This window comes from Nerophis lumbriciformis, linkage group LG07, assembly GCF_033978685.3.
Source record: "Nerophis lumbriciformis linkage group LG07, RoL_Nlum_v2.1, whole genome shotgun sequence".
Taxonomy (NCBI): domain Eukaryota; kingdom Metazoa; phylum Chordata; class Actinopteri; order Syngnathiformes; family Syngnathidae; genus Nerophis; species Nerophis lumbriciformis.
Genome location: NC_084554.2, coordinates 1,165,678 through 1,190,065, shown reverse-complemented (window position 1 = coordinate 1,190,065; position 24,388 = coordinate 1,165,678). Strand labels below are relative to the sequence as shown.

Here is a 24,388-nt window from a genome sequence, read left to right as displayed (position 1 = left end):
CAGTCACAAATAAGGTTGTTACAAGAATATTTAGTTACAAAAATATTCAGTTACAAAAAATGGTTTAGTTACAAAGAAGATTCTGCTACAAATAAGGTTCAGTCACAAAATAGGTTCAGTCACAAAAAAGGTTGTGCGACAAATAAAGTTCAGTCAGAAATAAGGTTCAGTTACATAAATGTTCAATGACAAACAAGGTTCAAAAATATTCCGGTACAAAAAGGTTCAGTTACCAAAAAAATGGTTAAGTTACAAAAAATGTTCAGTTACAAAAACGGCTTAATTACAAAAAGGTTCAGCTACAAAACGGTTCAGTTCCAAAAAAGGCTCAGTCACAAATAAGGCTGTTACAAGAATATTTAGTTACAAAAATATTCAGTTACAAAAAATGGTTTAGTTACAAAGAAGATTCTGCTACTAATAAGGTTCAGTTACAAAAAAGGTTCAGTCACAAATAAGGTTGTGCTACAAATAAAGTTCAGTCAGAAATAAGGTTCAGTTACATAAATGTTCAATGACAAACATGGTTCAGTTACAAAAAACAGTTCTGTTACAAGTAAAGTTCAGTTACAAATAAGGTTCGGTTACATAAATGTTACAAAAATGTTCAGTTACAAAGAAGGTTCCATTACAAAAAAGGCTGAGTCACAAATAAGGTTCAATTAAAAAAAAAAAAAAGTTCAGTTAAAAAAATGGCTTAGTTACAAAAAAGGTTCTGCCTCAAATAAGGTTTAGTTGCAAATAAGGTTCATTTACAAAAATGTTCAGTTACAAAAGAGTTTAGTTACAAAAAAGGTTCAGTTACCAAAAAGATTTAGTCACAAATAAGGTTCAGTTACAAAAATATTCCAGTACAAAAAGGTTCAGTTACAAAAAAAAGGTTAAGTTACAAAAAATGTTCAGTTACAAAAACGGCTTAATTACAAAAAGGTTCAGCTACAAAACGGTTCAGTCACAAATAAGGTTGTTACAAGAATATTTAGTTACAAAAATATTCAGTTACAAAAAATGGTTTAGTTACAAAGAAGATTCTGCTACAAATAAGGTTCAGTCACAAAATAGGTTCAGTCACAAAAAAGGTTGTGCGACAAATAAAGTTCAGTCAGAAATAAGGTTCAGTTACATAAATGTTCAATGACAAACAAGGTTCAAAAATATTCCGGTACAAAAAGGTTCAGTTACAAAAAAATGGTTAAGTTACAAAAAATGTTCAGTTACAAAAACGGCTTGATTACAAAAAGGTTCAGCTACAAAACGGTTCAGTTCCAAAAAAGGCTCAGTCACAAATAAGGTTGTTACAAGAATATTTAGTTACAAAAATATTCAGTTACAAAAAATGGTTTAGTTACAACGCAGATTCTGCTACTAATAAGGTTCAGTTACAAAAAAGGTTCAGTCACAAATAAGGTTGTGCTACAAATAAAGTTCAGTCAGAAATAAGGTTCAGTTACATAAATGTTCAATGACAAACATGGTTCAGTTACAAAAAACAGTTCTGTTACAAGTAAAGTTCAGTTACAAATAAGGTTCGGTTACATAAATGTTACCAAAATGTTCAGTTACAAAGAAGGTTCCATTACAAAAAAGGCTGAGTCACAAATAAGGTTCAGTTAAAAAAAAAAAAGTTCAGTTAAAAAAAAATGGCTTAGTTACAAAAAAGGTTCTGCCTCAAATAAGGTTTAGTTGCAAATAAGGTTCATTTACAAAAATGTTCAGTTACAAAAGAGTTTAGTTACAAAAAAGGTTCAGTTACCAAAAAGATTCAGTCACAAATAAGGTTCAGTTACAAAAATATTCCGGTACAAAAAGGTTCAGTGACAAAAAAAATGGTTAAGTTAAAAAAAATGTTGAGTTACAAAAACGGCTTAATTACAAAAAGGTTCAGCTACAAAACGGTTCAGTCACAAATAAGGTTGTTACAAGAATATTTAGTTACAAAAATATTCAGTTACAAAAAATGGTTTAGTTACAAAGAAGATTCTGCTACTAATAAGTTTCAGTTACAAAAAAGGTTCAGTCACAAAAAAGGTTGTGCTACAAATAAAGTTCAGTTACAAATAAGGTTCGGTTACATAAATGTTACAAAAATGTTCAGTTACAAAGAAGGTTCCATTACAAAAAAAGGCTGAGTCACAAATAAGGTTCAGTTAAAAAAAAAAAAGTTCAGTTAAAAAAAAATGGCTTAGTTACAAAAAAGGTTCTGCCTCAAATAAGGTTTAGTTGCAAATAAGGTTCATTTACAAAAATGTTCAGTTACAAAAGAGTTTAGTTACAAAAAAGGTTCAGTTACCAAAAAGATTCAGTCACAAATAAGGTTCAGTTACAAAAATATTCTGGTACAAAAAGGTTCAGTGACAAAAAAAATGGTTAAGTTACAAAAAATGTTCAGTTACAAAAACGGCTTAATTACAAAAAGGTTCAGCTACAAAACGGTTCAGTCACAAATAAGGTTGTTACAAGAATATTTAGTTACAAAAATATTCAGTTACAAAAAATGGTTTAGTTACAAAGAAGATTCTGCTACTAATAAGTTTCAGTTACAAAAAAGGTTCAGTCACAAAAAAGGTTGTGCTACAAATAAAGTTCAGTTACAAATAAGGTTCGGTTACATAAATGTTACAAAAATGTTCAGTTACAAAGAAGGTTCCATTACAAAAAAAGGCTGAGTCACAAATAAGGTTCAGTTAAAAAAAAAAAGTTCAGTAAAAAAAAAATGGCTTAGTTACAAAAAAGGTTCTGCCTCAAATAAGGTTTAGTTGCAAATAAGGTTCATTTACAAAAATGTTCAGTTACAAAAGAGTTTAGTTACAAAAAAGGTTCAGTTACCAAAAAGATTCAGTCACAAATAAGGTTCAGTTACAAAAATATTCCGGTACAAAAAGGTTCAGTGACAAAAAAAATGGTTAAGTTACAAAAAATGTTCAGTTACAAAAACGGCTTAATTACAAAAAGGTTCAGCTACAAAACGGTTCAGTCACAAATAAGGTTGTTACAAGAATATTTTGTTGCAAAAATATTCAGTTACAAAAAATGGTTTAGTTACAAAGAAGATTCTGCTACAAATAAGGTTCAGTTACAAAAAAGGTTCAGTCACAAATAAGGTTGTGCTACAAATAAAGTTCAGTCAGAAATAAGGTTCAGTTACATAAATGTTCAATGACAAACAAGGTTCAGTTTTAAAAAAGGCTCAGTCACAAATAAGGTTGTTACAAGAATATTTAGTTACAAAAATATTCAGTTACAAAAAATGGTTTAGTTACAAAGAAGATTCTGCTACAAATAAGGTTAAGTTACAAAAAAGGTTCAGTCACAAAAAAGGTTGGGCTACAAATAAAGTTCAGTCAGAAATAAGGTTCAGTTACATAAATGTTCAATGACAAACAAGGTTCAGTTACAAAAATATTCCGATACAAAAAGGTTCAGTTACAAAAAAAATGGTTAAGTTACAAAAAATGTTCAGTTACAAAAACGGCTTAATTACAAAAAGGTTCAGCTACAAAACGGTTCAGTTCCAAAAAAGGCTCAGTCACAAATAAGGTTGTTACAAGAATATTTAGTTACAAAAATATTCAGTTACAAAAAATGGTTTAGTTCCAAAGAAGATTCTGCTACTAATAAGGTTCAGTTACAAAAAAGGTTCAGTCACAAAAAAGGTTGTGCTACAAATAAAGTTCAGTCAGAAATAAGGTTCAGTTACAAAAAAACAGTTCTGTTACAAGTAAGATTCAGTTACATAAAAGTTTAGTTACAAAAAACAGTTCTTTTAAAATAAGGTTGAGTTACAAATAAGGTTCAGTCACAAAAAAGATCCTGTTAGGAATAGTACACACACATTGCATGTTTACTCTGTAAGAAGTCATGTACTAGATGATATTTAATAGTACTCTGTAAGAAGTCATGTACTAGATGATATTTAATAGTACTCTGTAAGAAGTCATGTACTAGATGGTATTTAATAGTACTCTGTAAGAAGTCATGTACTAGATGATATTTAATAGTACTCTGTAAGAAGTCATGTACTAGATGATATTTAATAGTACTCTGTAAGAAGTCATGTACTAGATGATATTTAATCGTACTCTGTAAGAAGTCATGTACTAGATGATATTTAATAGTACTCTGTAAGAAGTCATGTACTAGATGATATTTAATAGTACTCTGTAAGAAGTCATGTACTAGATGATATTTAATAGTACTCTGTAAGAAGTCATGTACTAGATGATATTTAATAGTACTCTGTAAGAAGTTGTGTACTAGATGATATTTAATAGTACTCTGTAAGAAGTCATGTACTAGATGATATTTAATGTAAGAAGTCATGTACTAGATGATATTTAATGTAAGAAGTCATGTACTAGATGATATTTAATGTAAGAAGTCATGTACTAGATGATATTTAATGTAAGAAGTCATGTACTAGATGATATTTAATAGTACTCTGTAAGAAGTCATGTACTAGATGATATTTAATAGTACTCTGTAAGAAGTCATGTACTAGATGATATTTAATAGTACTCTGTAAGAAGTCATGTACTAGATGATATTTAATAGTACTCTGTAAGAAGTTGTGTACTAGATGATATTTAATAGTACTCTGTAAGAAGTCATGTACTAGATGATATTTAATGTAAGAAGTCATATACTAGATGATATTTAATGTAAGAAGTCATGTACTAGATGATATTTAATGTAAGAAGTCATGTACTAGATGATATTTAATGTAAGAAGTCATGTACTAGATGATATTTAATGTAAGAAGTCATGTACTAGATGATATTTAATAGTACTCTGTAAGAAGTCATGTACTAGATGATATTTAATAGTACTCTGTAAGAAGTCATGTACTAGATGATATTTAATAGTACTCTGTAAGAAGTCATGTACTAGATGATATTTAATGTAAGAAGTCATGTACTAGATGATATTTAATGTAAGAAGTCGTGTACTAGATGATATTTAATGTAAGAAGTCGTGTACTAGATGATATTTAATGTAAGAAGTCATGTACTAGATGATATTTAATGTAAGAAGTCATGTAGTAGATGATATTTAATGTAAGAAGTCATGTACTAGATGATATTTAATGTAAGAAGTCATGTACTAGATGATATTTAATGTAAGAAGTCATGTAGTAGATGATATTTAATGTAAGAAGTCATGTACTAGATGATATTTAATGTAAGAAGTCATGTAGTAGATGATATTTAATGTAAGAAGTTGTGTACTAGATGATATTTAATGTAAGAAGTCATGTACTAGATGATATTTAATGTAAGAAGTCATGTACTAGATGATATTTAATGTAAGAAGTCATGTACTAGATGATATTTAATGTAAGAAGTCATGTACTAGATGATATTTAATGTAAGAAGTCATGTACTAGATGATATTTAATGTAAGAAGTCATGTACTAGATGATATTTAATGTAAGAAGTCATGTACTAGATGATATTTAATGTAAGAAGTCATGTACTAGATGATATTTAATGTAAGAAGTCATGTACTAGATGATATTTAATGTAAGAAGTCATGTACTAGATGATATATAATGTAAGAAGTCATGTACTAGATGATATTTAATGTAAGAAGTCATGTACTAGATGATATTTAATGTAAGAAGTCATGTACTAGATGATATTTAATGTAAGAAGTCATGTACTAGATGATATTTAATGTAAGAAGTCATGTACTAGATGCTATTTAATGTAAGAAGTCATGTACTAGATGATATTTAATGTAAGAAGTCATGTACTAGATGATATTTAATGTAAGAAGTCGTGTACTAGATGATATTTAATGTAAGAAGTCATGTACTAGATGATATTTAATGTAAGAAGTCATGTACTAGATGATATTTAATGTAAGAAGTCATGTACTAGATGATATTTAATGTAAGAAGTCATGTACTAGATGATATTTAATGTAAGAAGTCATGTACTAGATGATATTTAATGTAAGAAGTCATGTACTAGATGATATTTAATGTAAGAAGTCATGTACTAGATGATATTGTCAGGCAGGAAGATGTCATCAATGAAGACGATCACACATGAGAACACATTTGGAACTTCTCAAGAGAAATTCTCCATCTTGTTTTTATTCCAACTTTAAGCCGACTCAGCATGTTGTTAAAGTCTCGTCTGCCATCTTCTTATTTTATTCTTTTACATGTCAGCCAAACTTTTATATGCTCACTACATGCATGCCCCCCCCCCCCCCCCCCCACACACACACTAGACACACACACACACACACACACACACACACACACACACACTAGACACACACACACACACGTGCGTGTCCTCCTGGTGAACTGTGACCTCCAGCACACATCAATATGCACACATCAACATGCTTCCTCACCTTTTGACTTCATCTGATCATCTGTCTCCTCTTTCTCTTTCTCTCTCTGCTCTACATTCTTTATAACAACTCTTCCTGTTGCAGGACACTCCACTATCCTTTACTTGCACAGAGGTCTGCCTTTGAGAACTTAGGCCAGTCCTAGAACAAGTTTCAGAACATAAACAAGTCTTAGAACAAGTTTGAGAATATAAGTGAGTTTGAGAACATAAGCAAGTCTTAGAACAAGTTTGAGAACATAAGCAAGTCTTAGAACAAGTTTGAGAACATAAACAAGTCTTAGAACAAGTTTCAGAACATAAGTGAGTTTGAGAACATAGGCCAGTCTTAGAACAAGTTTCAGAACATAAACAAGTCTTAGAACAAGTTTCAGAACATAAACAAGTCTTACAACAAGTTTCAGAACATAAGTGAGTTTGAGAACATAGGCCAGTCTTAGAACAAGTTTGAGAACATAAGCAAGGCTTAGAACAAGTTTGAGAACATAAACAAGTCTTAGAACAAGTTTCAGAACATAAGTGAGTTTGAGAACATAGGCCAGTCTTAGAACAAATTTGAGAACATAAACAAGTCTTAGAACAAGTTTGAGAACATAAGCAAGTCTTAGTACAGATTTGAGAACATAACCAAGTCTTAGAACAAGTTTGAAAACATAAGCAAGTCTTAGAACAAATTTGAGAACATAAACAAGTCTTAGAACAAGTTTGAGAACATAAGCAAGTCTTAGAACCAGTCCTAGAGCATAAGCAAGTCTCAGAACGAGTTTGAGATATAAACAAGTTTTAGAACAAGTTTGAGAACATAAGTGAGTTTGAGAACATAAGCAAGTCTTAGAACAAGTTTGAGAACATAAGTGAGTTTGAGAACATAAGCAAGTCTTAGAACAGGTTTGAGAACATAAACAAGTCTTAGAACAAGTTTGAGAACTTAAGCAAGTCTTAGAACAAGTTTCAGAACATAAACAAGTCTTAGAACAAGTTTGAGGACATAAGTGATTTTGAGGACATAGGCCAGTCTTAGAACAAATTTGAGAACATAAACAAGTCTTAGAACAAGTTTGAGAACATAAGCAAGTCTTAGAACAAATTTGAGAACATAAACAAGTCTTAGAACCAGTCCTAGAGCATAAGCAAGTCTTAGAACAAGTTTGAGATATAAACAAGTTTCAGAACATAAGTGAGTTTGAGAACATAGGCCAGTCTTAGACCAAATTTGAGAACATAAACAAGTCTTAGAAAAAGTTTGATAACATAAGCAAGTCTTAGAACAAATTTGAGAACATAAACAAGTCTTAGAACAAGTTTGAGAACATAAGCAAGTCTTAGAACCAGTCCTAGAGCATAAGCAAGTCTTAGAACAAGTTTGAGATATAAACAAGTTTCAGAACATAAGTGAGTTTGAGAACATAGGCCAGTCTTAGAACATAAACAAGTCTTAGAACAAGTTTCAGAACATAAACAAGTCTTAGCACAAGTTTGAGAACATAAGTGAGTTTGAGAACATAGGCCAGTCTTAGACCAAATTTGAGAACATAAACAAGTCTTAGAAAAAGTTTGATAACATAAGCAAGTCTTAGAACAAATTTGAGAACATAAACAAGTCTTAGAACAAGTTTGAGAACATAAGCAAGTCTTAGAACCAGTCCTAGAGCATAAGCAAGTCTCAGAACGAGTTTGAGATATAAACAAGTTTGAGAACATAAGTGAGTTTGAGAACATAAGCAAGTCTTAGAACAGGTTTGAGAACATAAACAAGTCTTAGAACAAGTTTGAGAACATAAGTGAGTTTGAGAGCATCAGCAAGTCTTAGAACAGGTTTGAGAACATAAACAAGTCTTAGAACAAGTTTGAGAACATAAGTGAGTTTGAGAACATAAGCAAGTCTTAGAACAGGTTTGAAAACATAAACAAGTCTTAGAACAAGTTTGAGAACATAAGTGAGTTTGAGAACATAAGCAAGTCTTAGAACAGGTTTCAGAACATAAACAAGTCTTAGAACAAGTTTGAGAACATAAGTGAGTTTGAGAACATAAGCAAGTCTTAGAACAGGTTTGAGAACATAAACAAGTCTTAGAACAAGTTTGAGAACATAAACAAGTCTTAGAACAAGTTTCAGAACATAAACAAGTCTTAGAACAAGTTTGAGAACATAAGTGAGTTTGAGAACATAGGCCAGTCCTAGAACAAGTTTCAGAACATAAACAAGTCTTAGAACAAGTTTGAGAACATAAACAAGTCTTAGAACAAGTTTCAGAACATAAGTGAGTTTGAGAACATAGGCCAGTCTTAGAACAAATTTGAGAACATAAGTGAGTTTGAGAACATAAGTAAGTCTTAGAACAGGTTTGAGAACATAAACAAGTCTTAGAACAAGTTTGAGAACATAAACAAGTCTTAGAACAAGTTTCAGAACATAAACAAGTCTTAGAACAAGTTTGAGAACATAAGTGAGTTTGAGAACATAGGCCAGTCCTAGAACAAGTTTCAGAACATAAACAAGTCTTAGAACAAGTTTGAGAACATAAACAAGTCTTAGAACAAGTTTCAGAACATAAGTGAGTTTGAGAACATAGGCCAGTCTTAGAACAAATTTGAGAACATAAACAAGTCTTAGAACAAGTTTGAGAACATAAGCAAGTCTTAGAACCAGTCCTAGAGCATAAGCAAGTCTTAGAACAAGTTTGAGATTATAAACAAGTTTTAGAACAAGTTTGAGAACATAAGTGAGTTTGAGAACATAAGCAAGTCTTAGAACAGGTTTGAGAACATAAACAAGTCTTAGAACAAGTTTGAGAACATAAGTGAGTTTGAGAACATAAGCAAGTCTTAGAACAAATTTGAGAACATAAACAAGTCTTAGAACAAGTTTGAGAATATAAGCAAGTCTTAGAACCAGTCCTAGAGCATTAGCAAGTCTTAGAACAAGTTTGAGATTATAAACAAGTTTTAGAACAAGTTTGAGAACATAAGTGAGTTTGAGAACATAAGCAAGTCTCAGAACATGTTTGAGAACATAAGTGAGTTTGAGAACATAAGCAAGTCTTAGAACCAGTCCTAGGGCATTAGCAAGTCTTAGAACCAGTCCTAGAACATAAGCAAGTCTTAAAACAAGTTTGAGAACATAGGTGAGTATTAGAACAAGTCCTAGAACTTAAGCGAATCTTTGAAAAGTTTCACAACATAAATGAGTTTGAGAACATAAGTGAGTTTGAGAACATAAGCAAGTCTTAGAACAAGTTTGAGAACATAAGTGAGTTTGAGAACATAAGCAAGTCTTAGAACCAGTCCTAGGGCATTAGCAAGTCTTAGAACCAGTCCTAGAACATAAGCAAGTCTTAAAACAAGTTTGAGAACATAGGTGAGTATTAGAACAAGTCCTAGAACCTAAGCGATTCTTTGAAAAGTTTGACAACATAAACGAGTTTGAGAACATAAATGAGTTTGAGAACATAAGTGAGTTTGAGAACATAAGCAAGTCTTAGAACAAGTTTGAGAACATAAGTGAGTTTGAGAACATAAGCAAGTCTTAGAACCAGTCCTAGGGCATTAGCAAGTCTTAGTACCAGTCCTAGAACATAAGCAAGTCTTAAAACAAGTTTGAGAACATAGGTGAGTATTGGAACAAGTCCTAGAACTTAAGTGATTCTTTGAAAAGTTTGACTACATAAACGAGTTTGAGAACATAAGTGAGTCTTACAACAAGTTTGAGAACATAAACTAGTTTGAGAAAATAAGCAAGTCTTAGAACAAGTTTGAGAACATAAGCGAGTCTTAGAACAAGTTTGAGAACATAAACAAGTCTTAGAACAAGTTTGAGAACACAAGTGAGTTTGAGAACATAAACGAGTTTGAGAACATAAGCAAGTCTTAGAACACGTTTGAGAACATAAACGAGTTTGAGAACATAAGCAAGTCTTAGAACACGTTTGAGAACATAAACGAGTTTGAGAACATAAGCAAGTCTTAGAACACGTTTGAGAACAAGCGAGTTTTATAACAACTTTGAGAACATAAAATAGTCTTAGAATGTTAACAAGTTTGAGAACATAATCGAGTTTTATAACAAGTCATTTTGATAGTAGGCTAATATAGACACTTACATCATGTGTTGCCTTCATTATAACACTTATATAAGACTTTTAAAGTCATTTTGATAGTAGGCTAATATAGACACTTACATCATGTGTTGCCTTCATTATAACACTTATATAAGACTTTTAAAGTCATTTTGATAGTAGGCTAATATAGACACTTACATCATGTGTTGCCTTCATTATAACACTTATATAAGACTTTTAAAGTCATTTTGACAGTCTGCATCTTTGAGCCTTTCTGCCAAGTCATGCTGCTCCCGTGTCTTTGTATCTTTCAGCTGCTAGCCAGCAAATCCAGCCCTTCAAATGAAGAGCCTTCAGTTCCGTAGCATCGCCCCCAAGGCCTCGGTCCTTGTGCCTTCCCCGGCGGCCTCTGCCGTCCTCTCCTGCCAGCCTCCCCCTGCCCTCCCTGAAGCTACCGGAGGCTCTGGCCCTCAATCCATCGTGGTGCCCGCCCAAAACTATGCACTGATGCGAATAGCTGGTCAGGATGGCACCTTCTCTCTGGTGGCGCTGCCCCCTTCTGTCTCATCTCAGACACCACAGCAACCTCAACATAGCCAGTCGGTTCAGAAGAATCTCAAGCTGCCCATTCCCAGATACAAGCCAGTGAGGAGAGCTGGGACCACAGACAAGGTGAGGCCACCGCCCATAACTGCAAGGGGGGACACTGCCTCAAGGCTTGCTGAGGCATCGCCTGCGAGTGGAACCTCATCGTTGTTGAAGACAAAGAAACGGGAGTGCAAGGTGACTCCAAAGGAGGAAGTCTCGGAGAAAGTCCTTGTCCTTGACCACGCCCGCTCTGACTTATCCGTCACTGCGGTGCTACCGGACAACGCCGTCCTGTACTCGGGGTCGCAGTTGGAGCCAGAGAACGCCGAGCATCCTGCTACATTAATTATTCCAAGTCCGACAACTGCACTCAAAGTGTCTCCAGGAAAGCCTCAGGACCAAAGTGGCTCGATGATGCGAATGTGTCAGTCCAAGGCTCCTGCAGCTCAGCCTCCAAAAAGCATTGCCGTTCTATCTCCAGCCATCTTCAGCAAAGCGTTGCAAATCATCCCGTCTCCTCCTAAAGGTAAACTGCCCATCCTCCCTTACTCCAAAGCAAAGACTACTCTCATTCCAACGGCCAAGCTCAACCTCTCCCAAGACAAGGATTTATTAAACCAGGCTGGTCCGAGGAGCCCCAAAGATCCAACATCTGAGGCCTCATCTCCGCGAGCTCAAACCAAGAGCTCACTTGTGTCGGGAACGTTCCAGAAGCTGCCGGGAAAGAAGAGAGGACGCAAGAGAAAGACCGCGGAAGACTTGGCATATGAGGCCCGGAAGAAGAGGTCTTTGTCCTTCTTCCGTAGGAGGGTACCTGAAAAACCACCACTCGTTGTTTCAAGTTCCAAGCAAGAATTAGAGATTTCAAAGAAGTACCGCACCATCCGACCCAAACCAGTGTTGCTGATGGAGACCGTGCCCCAGCTAGTTAGTTTACCCGCTAGTTCCTTGGACGGTCAAGAAGTTGAGCTGGTACAAACTCCCAAAGCGACCAAGGACTTGGATTGTCCTCCCCAACAACACCCGGTCACCTTGCAGCTGAAAGGAGCCTACCATCCCAGAGTCCTTGTGGCCGGCCGCACGCTTCATCGTTGTTCCACCTGCAGCTGCTGCTTCCAGTTCAAGCACCACCTGCAGACCCACATGAACACTCACTCCAGCACCCGGCCGTACGTCTGCCCCGTGTGCCGCAAGGCGTACGCCCATTCCGCCAGCCTGAGCACACACATGAAGCTCCAGCATTCTGAGGCCCGACCGCGCCGGTCTCTGTGCTGCGAGTTCTGCGAAAAGTCCTTTGGCTACGTGGGCGTGTACTTCAGTCATCTGCGCGAGGTGCACAAGGTCTTGCTCACGGTGGAGCCGTCTATCAGACATCACGAGGACCACGCGGCCGTGGAGGGGTGAGACCATTGTTGCTCGGTACGGTTCTTTCCGTCTGTCCGCGTGAACCACCTCATCACCGCTTCTCTCGCCCAAGCAGGGACAACTCGGAGACGTCGGACGAGGACCGCGAAGAACCGGTGGAGCTGCAGATCAAATGCGGCCGCTGCCAGGTGGTCACCCCCACTTTTGCTGACATGAAGATGCACCTCCTGTACGTCCACGGCGAGGAGGTCCTGATCCGACTTCAAGAGGGGCAACCCACGCCGGGCGGCCTGGAGCCGGAGAAGGAGCTGGTCAAACGCGCCGCGCACTACTGGCGGCAGCTCAACGAGAAGAAGTGCAACCTGGTCAAATGCGGCAGCTGCGACGAGGAGTTCTTCTCCTTCGCCAAACTGAAGAGGCACATCGTCTTCCAGCACCGCGGGACCGGAGGCGACGACGGCGGCGTCAAAGGCTTCCGGATGCTGGCGGGAGCTTCCGCCTTCAACTGCGTGCTGTGCAGCCAGGTGTTGGACTGCAAGGACCAGGTTCTGGAGCACTGGAGGCGGCACCATCACTGCGAGCAGCCCGGCCTGCTGTGGGCCGCCCTCAGCTCCTTCTGCGGCCTGGAAGACGAGGACGCCTACGAGGATCTGGACTCGGCTTTGAGTCCGCACGAACCTTCTCCGTCCTCGCTATGAACCCAACTCATTTCTTGCTTTTTCCCCTCACCAGAAAGTGAAAAATCACTTTTAGTGAAGTCTGAAAATATAAATTAGTTTTCTCTTCATTTGGTTGTTTTTAATTTAAGGCTTATTTAAATATCGTTCAATAATTTAAATTCTCACGTCATTAATTATTGTGGATGTGATCTACTATTGACCTTTAATCCACTTGATTATATTCATCGTTGATTTGATCGAGCCTTTTCGCAGACTGCAAGGATCAAACCACAGAAATCTGAATTATTTTGAAAGAAATTCAGTGCACAATTTTGAATTTGTTTAGGATTTTATGTCAAATGGATACAAATATATATTTACTGTACATACACTAATATTGGCTTGAATGTCTCTGGAATTAGTCTGCAAAAAGAATATTTGAAAAAGTTGATGACCCAGGATGACGACATCTTACCAATACTCTCGTGTCCTAAATGTACACAAACCTTCTTTTCATACTTGGCCCAACTAAAAGTCAAATGTAAAAATAGCCCCTGTTACATTATGTAAACAAAAATACAATTATTTAATTAAATATAATTAAATCATTCCAATTAATTATTTGATTGAATAATTAGATAGATAATTGAATACATTTTTTTAATTTAATTGACTAACTGAATCAAAGGGATGAATCAAATATTTAAATCAAATTATGAAATTAAATATTTTTAGTCAATCTGACTTTGAAACATTGAATTAAAAAAAAGTAAAATATTAAATAATTGAATCAAAAAAAGTAATTTAATAATTAATTTAAATATTTGGGTCGAATAATACAATGGAACGATTGAATCAACAACTTGAATCAAATATTGTAATTGAATTAAATATTTGAATCAATATTTGACTCAAATATTTTATTTAAATGAAATATTTTCCTCAAATAGTTTGATTTAACAATCAAATTGTATCATTGAATCAAACATTTTAGTCAAATAATTGAAATAAATATTTGAATCAATAATTGACTCAAATATTTTCCCCAAATAGTTGAATTGAACAATCAAGTTGTATCATTGAATCAAACATTTTAGCCAAATAATTGAATTCAATATTTGAATCAAATGATTTAATTGAATATTTAAATAACATAATTGAATCAAACATTTAAACCAAATACTGGAGTCAAAATATTTAATTAAATAATTGAATTGAATTATTGAATATTAAACTCAAATTATCGAAATTAATAATTGAATTAAATGATTTAATTGAATATTTAAATAACATAATTGAATCAAACATTTAAACCAAATATTTGAATCAATAATTGACTCAAATATTTTTCCCAAATAGTTGAATTGAACAATCAAATTGTATCATTGAATCAAACATTTTAGTCAAATAATTGAATTCAATGTTTGAATCAAATGATTTAATTGAATATTTAAATAACATAATTGAATCAAGCATTTAAACCAAATACTGGAGTCATATAATTTAATTAAATAATTGAATTTAATTATTGAATATTAAACTCAAATTATCGAAATTAATAATTGAATCAAATGATTTAGTTATATTTAAATAATATAATTGAATCAAACATTTAAACCCAATACTGGAGTCAAATAATTTAATTAAATAATTGAATTTAATTATTGAATATTAAACTCAAATTATCTAAATTAATAATTGAATCAAATGATTTAATTATATTTAAATAATATAATTGAATCAAACATTTAAACCAAATACTGGAGTCAAATAATTTAATTAAATAATTGAATTTAATTATTGAATATTAAACTCAAATTATCTAAATTAATAATTCAATCAAATGATTTAATTATATTTAAATAATATAATTGAATCAAACATTTAAACCAAACACTGGAGTCAAAATATTTAATTAAATTATTTAATTGAATTATTGAATATTAAACTCAAATTATCGAAATTGATAATTGATTTAAATGATTTATTTAAATATTTAAATAACATATTTGAATCAAACATTTAAACCAAATACTGGAGTCAAATAATTTAATTAAATAATTGAATTTAATTATTGAATATTAAACTCAAATTACCAAAATTAATAATTGAATCAAATGATTTAATTATATTTAAATAATATAATTGAATCAAACATTTAAACCAAATACTGGAGTCAAAATATTTAATTAAATAATTTAATTGAATTATTGAATATTAAACTCAATTGATCAAAATTAATAATTGAATTAAATGATTTATTTGAATATTTAAATAACATATTTGAATCAAACATTTAAACCAAATACTGGAGTCAAATAATTTAATTAAATAATTGAATTTAATTATTGAATATTAAACTCAAATTATCGAAATTAATAATTGAATCAAATGATTTAATTATATTTAAATAATATAATTGAATCAAACATTTAAACCAAATACTGGAGTCAAAATATTTAATTAAATAATTTAATTGAATTATTGAATATTAAACTCAAATTATCGAAATTAATAATTGAATTAAATGATTTATTTGAATATTTAAATAACATATTTGAATTAAACATTTAAACCAAATACTGGAGTCAAATAATTCAATTAAATAATTGAATTTAATTATTGAATATTCAACTCAAATCATCAAAATTAATAATTGAATCAAATGATTTAATTATATTAAAATAATATAATTGAATCAAACATTTAAACCAAATACTGGAGTCAAAATATTTAATTAAATAATTTAATTAATTATTGAATATTAAACTCAAATTATGGAAATTAATAATTGAATTAAATGATTTATTTAAATATTTAAATAACATATTTGAATTAAACATTAAAACCAAATACTGGAGTCAAACAATTTAGTTAAATAATTGAATTTAATTATTGAATATTAAACTCAAATTACCAAAATTAATAATTGAATCAAATGATTTAATTGAATATTTAAATAACATAATTGAATCAAACATTTAAACCAAATACTGGAGTCAAAATATTTAATTAAATAATTTAATTGAATTATTGAATATTAAACTCAAATTATGGAAATTAATAATTGAATTAAATGATTTATTTGAATATTTAAATAACATATTTGAATTAAACATTAAAACCAAATACTGGAGTCAAATAATTGAATTTAATTGAATATTAAACTCAAATGATGGACATAAATAATTGAATGAAAGGTGACAAAGTATAAATGTGCAACTGTAGAATAAATATTGAAAGATATGATTGTTGTTGTTATATTATTCAGGAAACACTGCAAAGAAAGAAAAGGGAATGTTGAGGAAAAAAAACTAAACTCCAAAGTTAGAATGAATGAAGTCAATATTTCATCATTTTACACAGAAAAACTAAAGTGAGGATTTTAGTGTTTTTTGTTTCATTTTGGGCCAAAATCAAAATGTTGATGAAGTTTAAGAGTAAATGTTTGCTTCTTGTGTTCTGTTTGCTGCTCTCAGATACACACAAATACTTCACCTACAATTCACCTGCTTATGTCATACTTGCCAACCCTCCCGGATTTTCCGGGAGACTCCCGAAATTCAGCGCCTCTCCCGAAAACCTCCCGGGACAAATTTTCTCCCGAAATTCAGGCGGAGCTGGAGGCCACGCCCCCTCCGGCTCCATGCGGACCTGAGTGACGTGTCGACAGCCTGTTGTACATGCACATGTGACCCACCCATAATGTGTCACATTTTTGTGTTGATTTATTTAGTTTATTTTGTGGTTTGAATTCGTTTTTGGAGCTGTCATTACACATTCATCAGTATTCACATTGGTCAGTCAGTAGGGGGCAGTAGGGCGTTTCTTCCCAATTGAATGCTATCACCTGCAGACCGGAAGTGTCTTGTCATTCTGATGAGCGCGACCAGTCTGTGAACAATTGAAACGTCCTGTGTGCTTTTTCCTCCTGTTATAACAGGTTAGTTTTGGTGAATCAACTCACTGAATAATATCCATGTGATCTTTATAAGTTGAAGTACACATTCTGATGGTGGAGCCTAACTCTAAAGTGTTTGTGAGTTGTAGTTTGTATTTGTGAATGAATCCAGTGCACAGCTGCAGTAATCAATACAAAAAAGGCGACGTGAGTGCGCAATGTTTATATAGGAACTTCTGATCCTAATTCAGGCTCCCAAATTAGAGCTCCCGTTTTCTTATTGATTTTATAATGTATATTTGTATAATGTGTGTGTTCTGAAATAGTGACAGAGAATAGAACAAGGATGGACAATTCAACCCTTAACTCAACAATGAGTAGATGAGTGTTGTGTGTGTGTATATGTGTAAATAAATGAACACTGAAATTCAAGTATTTATTATATATATATATATATATTTATCTTAACCACGCCCCCCGCCCCACCCCTGACCACGCCCCCCGGCCCCCACTCCCCACCTCCCGAAATCGGAGGTCTCGAGGTTGGCAAGTATGGCTTATGTTGTCTTTGCAGACGAGGCCTGAGAAGAACAGGAAGTGTGCGATGCCTTCAAAAGAAGAAAACTCCCTTAGTGTCTCAAATGGAACACTTGCACAAGTACACTTGCACAAGTGCACTTGCACAAGTACACTGGTGAGGTGCTGAGTGTGTGAATACGCTCACTGCTCCTCTTAATGGTGAATCACAACCACTCCACTTAGCCCCTCCCCTTCCGTGCACTGTCAGGACCCTGCGCAGCATTTTGACAACACCCGGGTCCTGGCAGTGCACTACATTGCATTTTTTTTTTCAACTAGATTTTACGGAGACAAAATGTGTGTTGTTTTTACACAGAATTACTAGGAATTGAAATATTGTGCCACTTTTGTTTTTACTTCAAAATTTTGGTGATGAGCTTCCGGTTTTTACCGTGAATTTTCCGGTCATCGTTCTAAGTACAGTCGTCTACACTTGACGTGTGAATTAACGACGTGTTTGACGTGTGACATTGTGACTTGTTTAGAATTAACGACTTGTTTGATGTGTGAATTAACGACTCGTTTGACGTGTGAATTAACGACTTGTTTGACGTGTGAATTAACGACTTTTTTGATCTGTGGATTAATAACTTGTTTGACGTGTGAATTAACGACTTGTTTGACGTGTGAATTAACGACTTGTTTGACGTGTGAACGAACGACTTGTTTGACGTGTGAATAAACGACTTGTTTGACGTTTGAATTCACGACTTGTTTGACGTGTGAATTCACGACTTGTTTGACGTGTGAAATAGCGACTTGTTTAATGCGTGAATTAACAACTTGTTTGACGTGTGAATTAATGACTCGTTTGACGTGTGAATTAACAACTTGTTTGACGTCTGAATTAACTACTTGGTCTGACGTGTGAATTAACGAATTGTTTGACGTGTGAACTAACGACTTGTTTGACGTGTGAACTAACGACTTGTTTGACGTGTGAATTAACGACTTGTTTGACGTGTGAATTAACGACTTTTTTGACGTGTGAATTAATGACTTGTTTGACGTGTGAACTAACGACTTGTTTGATGTGTGAATTAACGACTTGTTTGACGTGTGAATTAACGACTTTTTTGACGTGTGAATTAACGACTTGTTTGACGTGTGAATTAACGACTCGTTTGACGTGTGAATTCACGACTCGCTTGACGTGTGAATTAACGACTTGTTTGATCTGTGAATTAACGACTTGTTTGACATGTGAATTAACGAATTGTTTGATCTGTGAATGAATGACTTGTTTGACGTGTGAATTAACGACTCGTTTGACGTGTGAACGAACGACTTGTTTGACGTGTGAATTAACGACTCGTTTGACGTGTGAATTAACGACTCGTTTGATGTGTGAATTAACGACTTGTTTGACGTGTGAATTCACAACTCGTTGACGTGTGAATTAACAACTCATTTGACGCGTGAACTAACGACTCATTTGACGTATGAATTAACGACTTGTTTGACATGTGAATTAACGACTTGTTTGACGTGTGAATTCAGGACTTGTTTAATGCGTGAATTAATGACTTGTTTGACGTGTGAACTAACGACTTGTTTGACGTGTGAATTAACGACTTGTTTGACGTGTGAACTAACGACTTGTTCGACGTGTGAATTAACGACTTGTTTGACGTGTGAATGAACGACTCGTTTGACGTGTGAATTAACGACTCGTTTGACGTGTGAATTCACGACTCGTTTGACGTGTGAATTAACGACTCGTTTGACGTGTGAATTCACGACTCGTTGACGTGTGAATTAACAACTCCTTTGACGCGTGAACTAACAACTCATTTGACATGTGAATTCACGACTCGTTTGACGTGTGAATGAAGGTTTGGTGGTGTGTTGTAGCACTCCCAGGACGGTGTAGTTGACCCAGGTGTTCTAGGTACGTGTTCTAACTCGCGAGTGCTGACACACTTCCTGGTTGTGTTGGTAAACGTTGTCCCTTCAAATACTGTACTATAGTACTATAGTACCTTTGTCCAGAGAGATATGCTTCAAATACTGTAGTACCTTTGTCCAGAGAGATATGCTATGTTCTACTGGTGCTGTCCAAGTGTCTCGCAGAACCTTCTAGTCCAAGTCTTTTTGGGGCTCCAAGTTTGTGTTTGACTTGAAGGTAACAGGTCTGATGAATGTGACTCCTACCAAAAGTAGCACATATAGATGTACTGTATAGATTATAGATTATATAATATACAGTAGATGTACATTATAGAGTATATATATATATTTGACATAGAGGAATATGTTTAGGTCACAACAGGAAACCAAATAGGAAAGTGGCGCCACCTAGTGGAAGAATAAATGTTCTAATTGAGCCGTTATCAAAAGTGTATTAGCCTTCAATGGAAGTCAAACATGGTGTTACTGTTCAAACTGTGTAAGAGAATATACTTGTTAAACAAAAACCTTGTTTTTAATGAATACTTGGGACTACTGCGCTACTCCAGTGGGGTACTTGGTGGGAAAAAATCTGAATAATAATTCCGTTTGACACAAAAGTGTGAAAGAAAAGGCAGCGCATCACAAAGTGTACTCAGTGTGTACTTAGTGTGTACTCAGCGTGTACTTAGTGTGTACTTAGTGTGTACTTAGTGTACATCCAGCAGCTCTTTTACACCACAGCAAGAAGTGGAAGTAACAAGTTCCATGAAAGGAAGGCGACAATAATCCAGTCAAACATGTCACTTGTTGGGAAAAGTCTAAAAGTGTCCTGAAGGAAGGAAAGCAAACGTTGTGTAGCAACACTTGAACGCAACACTTGTGACAATAAACTACATTTGTTCAACTTTCATCTTTGTTGTGTGTTTTATCTGCACTGAAATACATACTCATCACTCACTCAGCTCAAGTCTCACACTGAACTATGTTCTCTCTAGTATGTTCTACTGAACTATGTTCTCTCTAGTATGTTCTACTCAATTATGTTCTCTCTAGTATGTTCTACTGAACTATGTTCTCTCTAGTATGTTCTACTCAACTATGTTCTCTCTAGTATGTTCTACTGAACTATGTTCTCTCCAGAATGTTCTACTGAACTATGTTCTCTCTCGTATGTTCTACTGAACTATGTTCTCTCTCGTATATTCTACTCAACTATGTTCTCCCTCGTATGTTCTACTCAACTATGTTCTCTCTAGTATGTTCTACTCAACTATGTTCTCTCTAGTATGTTCTACTCAACTATGTTCTCTCTAGAATGTTCTACTGAACTATGTTCTCTCTAGTATGTTCTACTCAACTATGTTCTCTCTAGTATGTTCTACTCAACTATTGTCTCTCTAGTATGTTCTACTGAACTATGTTCTCTCTAGGATGTTCTACTGAACTATGTTCTCTCCAGAATGTTCTACTGAACTATGTTCTCTCTCGTATGTTCTACTGAACTATGTTCTCTCTCGTATATTCTACTGAACTATGTTCTCCCTCGTATGTTCTACTGAACTATGTTCTCTCTAGTATGTCCTACTCAACTATTGTCTCTCTAGTCTATGTTCTCTCTAGTATGTTCTACTCAACTATGTTCTCTCTAGTATGTTCTACTGAACTATGTTCTCTCTCGTATGTTCTACTGAACTATGTTCTCTCTCGTATGTTCTACTGAACTATGTTCTCTCTAGAATGTTCTACTGAACTATGTTCTCTCTAATATGTTCTACTGAACTATGTTCTCTCTAGAATGTTCTACTGAACTATGTTATCTCTAGTATGTTCTACTGAACTAAGTTCTCTCCAGAATGTTCTACTGAACTATGTTCATCTCTAGTATGTTCTACTCAACTATGTTCTCTCTAGAATGTTCTACTGAACTATGTTCTCTCTCGTATGTTCTACTGAACTATGTTCTCTCTAGTATGTTCTACTGAACTATGTTCTGTCTAGTATGTTCTACTCAACTATGTTCTCTCTAGTATGTTCTACTGAACTATGTTCTCTCTAGAATGTTCTACTGAACTATGTTCTCTCTCGTATGTTCTACTGAACTATGTTCTCTCTCGTATGTTCTACTGAACTATGTTCGCTCTCGTATGTTCTACTGAACTATGTTCTCTCTAGAATGTTCTACTGAACTATGTTCTCTCTAGAATGTTCTACTGAACTATGTTCTCTCCAGAATGTTCTACTGAACTATGTTCTCTCCAGAAAGTTCTACTGAACTATGTTCTCTCTCGTATGTTCTACTGAACTATATTCTCTCTAGTATGTTCTACTCAACTATTGTCTCTCCAGTATGTTCTACTCAACTATGTTCTCTCTAGAATGTTCTACTGAACTATGTTGTCTCTCGTATGTTCTACTGAACTATGTTCTCTCTAGAATGTTCTACTGAACTATGTTCTCTCTAGAATGTTCTACTGAACTATGTTCTCTCCAGATGTTCTACTGAACTATGTTCTCTCTCGTATGTTCTACTGAACTATGTTCTCTCTAGTATGTTCTACTCAACTATGTTCTCTCTAGAATGTTCTACTGAACTATGTTCTCTCTAGAATGTTCTACTCAACTATGTTCTCTCTAGTATGTTCTACTGAACTATGTTCTCTCTAGTATGTTCTACTGAACTATGTTCTCTCTAGTATGTTCTACTGAACTATGTTCTCTCTAGTATGTTCTACTCAACTATGTTCTCTCTAGTATGTTCTACTGAACTATGTTCTCTCCAGTATGTTCTACTGAACTATGTTCTCTCTAGTATGTTCTACTCAACTATGTTCTCTCTAGTATGTTCTACTGAACTATGTTCTCTCTAGTATGTTCTACTCAACTATTGTCTCTCCAGTATGTTCTACTGAACTATGTTCTCTCTAGAATGTTCTACTGAACTATGTTCTCTCTAGAATGTTCTACTCAACTATGTTCTCTCTCGTATGTTCTACTCAACTATTGTCTCTCTAGTATGTTCTACTCAACTATGTTCTCTCTAGTATGTTCTACTGAACTATGTTCTCTCTAGTATGTTCTACTGAACTATGTTCTCTCTAGAATGGTCTACTGAACTATGTTCTCTCCAGAATGTTCTACTGAACTATGTTCTCTCTCGTATGTTCTACTGAACTATGTTCTCTCTAGAATGTTCTACTGAACTATGTTCTCTCTAGTATGTTCTACTGAACTATGTTCTCTCTAGTATGTTCTACTGAACTATGTTCTCTCTAGTATGTTCTACTGAACTATGTTCTCTCTCGTATGTTCTACTGAACTATGTTCTCTCTAGTATGTTCTACTGAACTATGTTCTCTCTAGTATGTTCTACTCAACTATTGTCTCTCCAGTATGTTCTACTGAACTATGTTCTACTCAACTATGTTCTCTCTAGTATGTTCTACTGAACTATGTTCTCTCTAGAATGTTCTACTGAACTATGTTCTCTCTAGTATGTTCTACTGTTATCCAGACCACTAAGAGGGAGAAGAAAGATCTGCACGTCATATGGTTAGATCTAGCCAGTGTCTATGGGTCAGTGCCACACCTGCTCATAGACTATTCCATGGAGTTCTTCTACATCCCAGACAACATCAGGACCATGATCAAGGTCTACTTCCAGGACATGCACATGTGCTTTGCACTGAAGAAGGTGACCAAGGGCTGGCAACAACTGGAGGTAGGGATCGCAATGGGATGCTCCATTTCCCCCATCCTCTTCGTGGCGGCTTTCGAGGTCATCCTGACAAGGCAGCTGGTGGGTGGTGTCCGGCTGCCTGCAGGCCAGAGGCTCCCGCCCCTAAGGAGCTAAATGGACGACATCATCTGCCTGCCACGAACTGCCCCAAGCCCATCCAGGCTACTTAAGAGGCTGGATGAGCTGATCACCTGGGCCAGGATGAAGTTCAAGCCTCAGAAGTCAAGGAGCCTCTCAATGCGAAAGGGGGAGAGAAACCACAGAGTCACCTTCACCATCAGTGGAGAAGACATCTCACGCATCGTGGATCAGCCCATCCGAAGCCTGGGAAGACTTTATACGCCTGGTCTCTCAGACAAAGACATGAGAAAAATCATCCTCCGGCAGCTTTCAGAGGGCCTGTCCAAGATCAATGCAAGCCAGCTACCTGGGAAGTACAAGGTGTGGTGTTACCACTTCAAAGTGGTACCCATCATCCTTGGGTACAGCCAAGGATGATGTGGCCTCTGAAGCTGTGCGAAGTCACGTCATCGGCCGTAAGCCGGATGGAAGCAAAAGCCAACTCTTTCATCCGAAAATGGCTTCTCAGCTGCTGGCCTGTATGGATGGAACTCACTCCAACAACCCCTGAAATCTATCACCCTGGGCTACAGGCAGGAGAAGGCAAGGCTGGAGATGGAGCTAAGGGACTCCTCCGACAGGGCGGTGGCGGATGCAAATGCCAGAGTCGAGACTGGAAGGAAGAGGAGGGCCAAGGAGGAGATCCAGAAGGAAATGGGGAGACTGCAACACCAAGAAGTCGTGGGCATGGTCCAGAGAGGCCGGGCAGGACTTGGATGGAGCGATCCACCCATCCTATGGTCCAAGGCAGGCGGGAAGGAGAGGAAGGACCTCGTTGTTGCTGAGGTCACCGGGATTGAGCAGGAGGAGCTCAGAGTAAGGTCTGTGGCACAGGGGCAGCAGGGGAGGTGGACAACTTGGGAGGGTGTCTCGAGCCGTGCAATCAGCTGGGAAGATTTCTGGAAACTGCCACAGGCTCGGCTCAGTTTCCTCATCAGGGCAACATACGACACCCTCCCGAGCCCTAAAAACCTCCACCAATGGCTTGGCACAGAGCAATCCTGCGACCTCTGCGGGACCATCAATGCCTCACTCCAGCATGTTCTGTCAGGCTTCAAAATGGCGCTGACACAAGGTCGGCTCAGATGGCGGCACGACCAAGTGCTCAGCTAGCTGGCAGAGGT

General features: G+C 35.5%; 1 protein-coding gene across 3 annotated transcripts in view; it reads left to right on the top strand.

Annotated features, from left to right (window-relative positions):
- The window catches only part of znf438 (zinc finger protein 438), a 116,886-nt gene extending 103,169 nt beyond the window's left edge, over positions 1 to 13,717 (top strand). For all 3 annotated transcript variants that reach the window (XM_061965953.1, XM_061965950.1, XM_061965951.1), the window contains 2 exons: positions 10,738 to 12,411; positions 12,492 to 13,717. In XM_061965953.1, the coding sequence (XP_061821937.1) occupies positions 10,766 to 12,411; positions 12,492 to 13,074 (2,229 nt within the window). In that variant the 5' untranslated portion in view covers positions 10,738 to 10,765 and the 3' untranslated portion in view covers positions 13,075 to 13,717. The remainder of the gene's footprint in view (positions 1 to 10,737; positions 12,412 to 12,491) is intronic.
- The last annotated feature ends 10,671 nt before the right edge of the window (positions 13,718 to 24,388 follow it).